General features: G+C 40.2%; 1 protein-coding gene across 2 annotated transcripts; it reads left to right on the forward strand.

Annotated features, from left to right (window-relative positions):
• The first annotated feature begins 2,364 nt into the window (after nt 1–2,364).
• On the forward strand, nt 2,365–7,109 carry LOC112288416 (vacuolar-sorting receptor 4). 2 transcript variants are annotated; one of them, XM_024532560.3, is made up of 11 exons: nt 2,459–3,293; nt 3,413–3,463; nt 3,977–4,401; nt 4,561–4,834; nt 4,945–5,103; nt 5,229–5,383; nt 5,520–5,684; nt 5,819–5,894; nt 6,058–6,186; nt 6,332–6,441; nt 6,569–7,109. In XM_024532560.3, exons 1-11 carry the CDS (start codon nt 2,987–2,989, stop codon nt 6,668–6,670), a joined length of 1,953 nt encoding a protein of 650 aa, XP_024388328.1. In that variant the 5' UTR covers nt 2,459–2,986; the 3' UTR covers nt 6,671–7,109. The 2 variants fall into 2 exon arrangements, with proteins under 2 accessions (XP_024388337.1, XP_024388328.1); XM_024532569.3 differs by lacking the exon at nt 3,413–3,463 and having other exon boundaries at nt 2,365–3,293.
• Nucleotides 7,110–7,789: the final 680 nt, after the last annotated feature.

Below are 7,789 nucleotides of genomic sequence, written 5' to 3' on the forward strand. Positions count from 1 at the left end.
CCAATCATACACAAGATGCCAATAATATGTCTTGTGTACCATTATGAAAGATTCAAAGTAAGCCTAGATTCTTTAATTCAAAATAAACAATATATATATTATCTTTTTTAAAAATATACAAAAATATCAACAAAATTAAGCTTTTAAAGAAAAATTAGGATGCTACCAGAGATATTTTTTTCAAAAAACGGTACAAATTCAAACAATGAATATGTTGGTTTACAATTATCCACATAAGAGAATGAATGACATTTTCTGAAAATAGAACTTGCAATGTGATCAATGCATGCAAGTCTAGTTTAAGACAAAACATAAAGCCTTCTATATTTTTGTTTTATTTTCTGAATCTTGTAGACTTCTAAAATTTACATCTAAATCAAGGGTCAATATATATATATATATATATATATATATTAATACGTGTAGTAATTCTCAATATATATATATATATATAAGCTTATAAAATTCTATTCATAAGGTAATATTTAATGAAAAAATAAAATAAAAGCCTATATAAAAATGTTCAAATATAGAAAAAAAAATTATTTCAATCAAAGTGCCAGAAATGTTTGCAAAAATTTCTTTTGATGTTTTGGCCTTTGAATCCACTGTTCTTAATTAAATAAATTCACAATTTGTAGATATTCATGCATTGCAAATAAAGAACAACATTCTATGTGCTTGTTATTATGCTATATACTGAAAGTTTTGATTAGTGTTTTAGTATCACAATGTATTTCTATTTACTTCCTAGTGTCACCAAGAATGTTTATGAGCACATAATATGTGTTTACAAATAATGGTAGTATATATATTTTTACTGTACATACAGTATGTATTTGAATTTCTCACCTTTATGACATTATAATCCTATATGAACAGATATAATGTAGAATTAATAGTATGAAAACGATTTGATTGGATAATATTTTGATCTCTAAATCTTCAAAATCTTAAAATAAACACATATACATTTTTATTCTTAAGTTTTAAAAAACAACAAAAATAATGATGCTACAAAAATTACTTCATAAAAAATCATTATTTTGAAGGTATTATAATTAAATTTTAAAATAAATAATATATATTATTTACATATGAAACATGAAAACCTCCAAAAACAAATTTCTTATTTAGACTATATAATCATTTTTGGTTTATTAACTCAACTTTTTTTCATGTCATGGTGTTTGATCAAACTCTTCTAACACTAACTAACTAACTAACTATATATAAACATATTTTAGTAATGTTACTTATGAGCATATCATAGATTCAAAGGAGCAATCTTTTTTAAATACATCTTACATGCACATGAGAGAATTTAATGACCTGTATAGACCAAAATTATTAATACAAATATTTAAATTTTTAATTTTTTTAATGTAGCAAACACATCTCTCTACTAGATTTTCAAATCTAAAAGCATGTTTAAAACTGATGCATAGACATAGAAGACCTTCCTAGATGCCATATTTGCTTGTATTTCTATAATTGTACTACCCTGAAATACAAAAAAAGAAAAGAAAAGAAAAAAAGAGATATAAATTACAGGTATCCTTGCTTCACAGTCCTAAATCACAAATCAAATTATTTGTATAACATCAGTGTTTGCATTAATTTTGATACAGTCAAAGTCTTCAAACACTAACTATATCTCAAGTATAAAATACCATTTCATTTGGGAAAAAAAAAAGAAAATAAAGAAAATAAAATCAATTTCAGAACTAACATTTCTTACAAACAAAAAGAACATGTGAGAAATCACAAACACTCTTCAGAAATCTACACAGAAACACTACCCACAAAAAAAATCCAAATAACTTCAAAGTTGCACAATTGTGAGGTAACAAGAAGGCAAACATGGTGTATGATAAGGGAGGGGTGGGGGATGCCATGAATGGTTCACATCAAGGGACACGGAGTGTGCAAGTGCAAGTATGCAAAATAGTGTGAGGGTTATATAGTGTTGGGAAGGGAGAGAAAGTTAAAGGGAAAGGCCAAAGAGAGGTTGGAGGCCAATAGAGGGAACCAAGCAAAAAGTGAAAGGAATGGATGGGATGGGTGGGGGGGGGGCATGCATTGACCGGGGCATCCTTTTCCCAAAAAGTTAAGCAAGCGTGGACACGACCACGACTGAGCAGCACCGTCGCCTTTACTGTCCCCTCCGTGTTCCCATAGCCTCGGAGTGTTCCATTCCACGGGCCGCTTGGCGCCCGGCCCACGTGACCCGCCCCCGGCCCGCGATCTGCCTCACCACCATTCAAAGCGGCGGGTCCCGAGGATGGTCTTGCATCGGGAAGGGGGACGCAAACAAAGGCAGCAGCAGTAAGGAACAGGGAGGGAGGGAGCAAATGGGGAAGGGGAGATGGGGCCCTCTCCTCTCGTAAAGCTCCCCCACCCCCAATCTCTCTCTTTCTCTCTTCCCCTCATTTTTGATGCCATCCTTTTTCTCTCGTTGCTTCGAATCGCATCGCATCGCATCGCTAGTTGGAGTTTTTTCTTCGGAGTGTTAGGTTGGCTTAGCTGCTCTTCTTTTGAATTGAGTTTGGAAGCTGGAAGTAAGAGCTTCAATTGAGTATTGATCATGAACAGTTCCTGTTCAGATCTCGTTTGGTAAATTTCTGAGAGTAAAGAGTGTGTGTGTGTGTGTGTGAGAGAGAGAGAGAGCGAGAGAGAGAGAGAGGGGAACGAAGAGGGATTGGTTACGAGGTAGAGTGGATTTTATTTTATTTTTATTTTTGTTTATTTTTCCTGTATTTTTGTGATTCTCGGTAGAGTGTACCGTAATTCTTAAAGCTTAGTTGAAGAGGTTTGGATTACGGGAGTTGTCGGATTCGATTGTGGTTTTGACGTTGAGGAAGGAGCTTGAAGGCTCCGCCATCGGGGACGGATGCCGTCGAGCTTGTTGTCTCGGTGTAATTGATTTCTGCCTTGCGGCACAAGTTTGAGTGCCTGTTTGTTGTTTTATTTTGCTTTATTTGTTATGCGTGGTATGGAGAAGGTAGCGGTGATGGCGAGGCTTCTTGTGGCCCTGGTGCTTGTGGTCGTGGCACCGAGCATGGGAGCTTTTGTGGTGGAGGAAAATAGTCTCTCGGTGATAACCCCGGAGAGCTTGCAAGGGACTTACCAGAGCGCTATCGGTAATTTTGGAGTGCCGCAGTATGGCGGCACGCTGTCGGGGTTTGTGGTACTTCCGAAGGTGAACTTCAAGGCTTGTGATGTGTTTCCCGCCGATCACTTTCGGGCCAAGCCCGGCGCTCGCCCCAATTTCGCCCTCGTCGATCGTGGCGGTAACCTCACTTTCGTCTCTTTTGTATTTATTTCTTTAAATATAAGTATGCAAATACTTGATATCTCAGTTCTGCAAGTTTTGTAACATTTTTTTTAATTAAATATTCCCGGCATGCAGCAAGGATTGCTTCGGATTTAAATTTTTTCTTAGTTAGTGGCTACTTCAGAGGTACTTGATCAAAAACTGATGGCAGTTCTGTGTTAGGACTTTCGAATTTGTGCAGCCTTTAATATTTGAATTCAACACCTGAACAGGAAATCTTGTTGTGATCATTAGTTAGGCTCTTCTTTCACCTTCGGGGAATGTTTGTTGGTAGTCAATTGAATGTCGGTTGGATCGCTGGTTTAGGCTATTAGATTTGTAGGAAGGAGAGAGATACCAAACTCCTAATCCCATAACAAGTAACTCTTTATGATATTTGTTGATTGAAAAATAGAGCGAGGTGTTGAAATCGCTTAAAAGCTACCTCAAGACTTGGAGTACCTAGATTTTCGATCATTTTTCTTTCAAGCTTTGACAAAGAAGAGTTATTGAGAACAGATCAACGATGGCGTGTTGTGGTAGGACAATTTGACGAGCGTGATGCGAATTTTAGGGCAGACCTTGTCGTCAGAGAATCAAGTAGATTATTTCGCAATTTAAGTGAATTTGATGGAGATCGATTCACTTGGAGATGTGCAGATTGTTACTTTGCAACCAAGGTGTGGCACGCGCAAGAAGCCGGCGCCGCGGCAGTGCTTGTGGCGGACAACAAGCAGGAGGAGCTCATAACCATGGATTCTCCTGAAGAGGATCCCGCGGCATCCCAGTACCTAAATAACATTTCTATTCCATCTGCTCTCATTACGAAGGACTTCGCGGATAAGCTGAAGAAAGTTTTGAACGGCAACGAACTGGTGACCATGAAGCTCGACTGGCGGGAGTCGCTTCCACACCCGGACGAGCGCGTGGAGTACGAGTTTTGGACCAACAGCAACGACGAGTGTGGCCCCAAATGCGATGCTCAGGTCGAGTTTGTGCGCAATTTCAAGGGCGTGGCGCAGATCCTGGAGCGCGGGGGTTACACTCAATTCACTCCTCATTACATCACGTGGTATTGCCCTCAGGTACAACAGTGCTTTCGCACCCGTATTTTTTGGCATATGTGGCGGATTCTCTACATGAGATTATTAAATAATTAGGGTTTAATAGGAACTGGAATCAGCCCCGACCTCTCAGAATCGAAATCCAATCATTTCTGTGCGTGGTTCATGTAATAATTGTAGGCATTCATTGAGAGCAAGCAGTGCAAGGCGCAGTGCATCAACAACGGTCGTTACTGTGCTCCAGATCCTGAACAGGACTTTTCCGTAGGGTACGACGGGAAGCAAGTGGTCACCGAGAATCTCAGGCAGCTGTGCGTGTTCAAGGTCACGAACGAAACCAGCCCCCGACAACCATGGAAGTGGTGGGACTTCGTCACTGATTTCCAGATTCGCTGTCCGATGGAGGAGAAGAAATATGGCCCTGCGTGTGCCGAAGAAGTCATTAAATCTCTTTGTAATCACTTGAACTCTCTCCATCGCTTAAAAGTTTTGCTCTTTTTCTAAGAGAGGCTTTATTTGAGAAGATGTTCTTGTTCTAAACCCTCAAAGCATTTTGAAACACAGCAATCGATGTGGAAGCCGTACGCAAGTGTATGGGCAATCCAGATGCGGACGAGGAGAATCCAATTTTGAGAAACGAGCAGGACGCGCAGGTTGGTCAAGGCACGCGGGGAGATGTAACTCTCTTGCCGACTCTCATTGTCAACCAACGGCAATACAGAGGTCTGCCATCTTTTTTGCTAGCCTGGTTCTTACTTTGTGAATTGCAAGAGCAGGTTTAAGATGTAGAGATTATATCTGGTAGACTTCAATTTTCCAATTTCTTGACCCTTTACGGCCGGTTGTAGGAAAATTGGACAAGACGGCAGTGTTGAAGGCTATTTGCTCAGGTTACCAAGAATCCACAGATCCCCCTGTTTGCTTGAGCGACTCAGTGGAGACGAATGAGTGTTTGGACAATAACGGAGGGTGCTGGAAAAGTGGCACCTTAACCGCTTGCCAGGTACTTGTCTGTGTCTTCAATCTCTTATAGTCAAGTAAACTTTTCTTCGACATATTTCAGGAATCATTCATTTTCGGTTGCAATCATTTGGATTAGGTGTTTGTCTCAACGGTGTGACTTGCTCCTCTCGTTGCAGGACACTTTCCGAGGTCGAATTTGTCAATGTCCTCTTGTTTCTGGCGTCCAATTGGAAGGTGACGGCTACACTCATTGCGAAGCTAATGGATCCGGGCGTTGCAAGGTACTGAATGGTGGGTGTTGGGAGGATACCAAGGGGGACATCCGGTATTCGGCTTGCCAGGTGTGTGCCCACTGTCTCTTTGTAGCTTTTTATAGAGAGTTGCGTCTCTAATTTCAACATGGATTCATTCTGTCGTTGTGCAATCTGATAAGCGCTTACACAAAGTTATTGAGACTATTACGGAGCATGTGTAGGATAATCAACACTCAGGGTGCCAGTGCCCCGAAGGCTTTAGAGGGAACGGAACCGCGGGTGCCGATGGTTGCGTAGGTAAACATTCATATCATTATTCCTAGCCTCAATTACAGCTTCAATGCACCAGATTGTTAGACAATGGTATTCAGGGCATTTATTACTGCCACTATTAAGCATGTAAGGGATTGCGTAAGTAATGAATGATGGTTATGTCTCAACCAATATGTTCTGGGTGCAGATATCAACGAATGTAAAGAAAAGACCAAGTGCCAGTGTTCTGAATGTAAATGCACCAACACTTGGGGCTCCTACAATTGCGAATGTTCTGGCGGGCTTCTCTATATGCAGGAGCATGATACGTGCATAAGTAAGTGCTCTGAGTGTCCCAGCACGGTTATGATGCAGTATGGTAAACGGTTTTGATGGAAACAGTTAAATGTATTCACTAGATTTTTGCAAGGATCATTAGCAGAATGCTGAATTATCCCTTTAATCTTAAATTAATGATGCAGATCGGATAAGTTCGCAATCCAAGCTGGGCTTGACAGTATCACTTATCGTCCTGGCTGGTATCTCTGTTCTTGGGCTTGGTGGCTACGTTGTCTACAAATACCGTCTCCGGGTATGCTACACAGCTTTTCTTTGGATTGAGTTTATACAGAAGCATAACGTTCACATGTTCCAATTTCTTGTATTGGTTGTTGTGATTATTTTTACTGACATTTGAACATGGATGCATCTTCGTGCAGTCATACATGGATTCAGAGATTCGAGCGATTATGGCTCAGTACATGCCGTTGGATAGTCAGAATGATTCAGTCCAGACTCACTCTCAGGATAACGATGTGTGAGGTTTCACAGCCTAAGTGGAACCTTAATTGAGTCGAGTGTTTGAGACTTCATTACTCTCTCAGTATTATAAAGTATGCAAGAGGCGTTGCTAGAACAATTGCACTAGAACGATTCTTGGAGCAAGTTAGCATAATGTCAAGGAACGGTGTAAGAGACAGTGCTGATGTATTTAGTAGTGATAGGTACTTATGAAGATGCTCATGTGTAAATTGAATGCAAGAAGAGAGGAGGATGGCGAGCCGATATATAGAGAGAGAGTTATAGGAGTGCACGCTTTTTTGCATCGTGCAAAATCGGTTACAATCCTCCTGCTGATCAATTGCAACGGTGGGGTCCTTGCAGTGACTAGTTTGTGTAAAGCAGGAGTCGCGATGACATTATTGTCCTGTCACGATCCACCTTAACGTATCTAAATAATTGAAGTTCTGTTTCTGTTTGTATCTCTCTGGTTTCCCCTTAAACTTTGAGCGAGCTTGTGAGGTCTTCCCCTGTGGGCTTAACATTGACAGGAACGTTTACAATGTACTGGGATGCGTGTAATAATGGTAAATATGTAAGCTTCTTCTAAGGTTTCGCCCGTTTCTTTCGAAGTCCTGCTTCTTGTTATCGAAATTCTTGTTTATTTTGCTTGAACATAAACAAAGTGCAGCTCTCTTGGAGACCAAATTGTAAATCGCTGAAGGCTTTGTCTTAGATGAGATTGTGAACCTTTCCAGAGATTTTTGTCCTCTAAATGGAGTGGGGCTTGGATAAACCAAATTGTGTGCGTACCATACATTTCTCTCGAGCGAATTGTTGAAACGAAGGAATCGACGTGAGAATACTTTCTCAATTATGTATTATGTCAACCAAGGTTACCTTGAAGCGACCTGAGCAAAACTGATGGGGTTCGGAGGCCCCAGAAGCTGGTCTGATACTTCTGCCGGGACACGTTTGTGTTGGGAAATAGAGTGAAGGCTACTTGAGAATTTGTGAACAATATCACGACCTGTATCCTTTTGTGAGCATATCTAAAACAATTTCGTGTTCATATATCCTTTTGTCAAACATGTATTAAAACCGGCTTTTACCAATATCAGAGCAGGGGATCCATCCATGGTGAAGGTGTTGATTAAGGA

The sequence above is a fragment of the Physcomitrium patens genome, chromosome 1, assembly GCF_059467195.1.
Source record: "Physcomitrium patens ecotype Gransden chromosome 1, ASM5946719v1, whole genome shotgun sequence".
NCBI lineage: Eukaryota > Viridiplantae > Streptophyta > Bryopsida > Funariales > Funariaceae > Physcomitrium > Physcomitrium patens.

Coding starts and splice junctions, on each gene's coding strand:
- LOC112288416 (XM_024532560.3), top strand. CDS start 2,987: ATGCGTGGTATGGAGAAGGTAGCGGTGATGGCGAGGCTTCTTGTGGCC. Junction 3,294..3,412: donor CGCCCTCGTCGATCGTGGCG/GTAACCTCACTT, acceptor CCCGGCATGCAG/CAAGGATTGCTTCGGATTTA. Junction 5,685..5,818: donor TCCGGTATTCGGCTTGCCAG/GTGTGTGCCCAC, acceptor GAGCATGTGTAG/GATAATCAACACTCAGGGTG.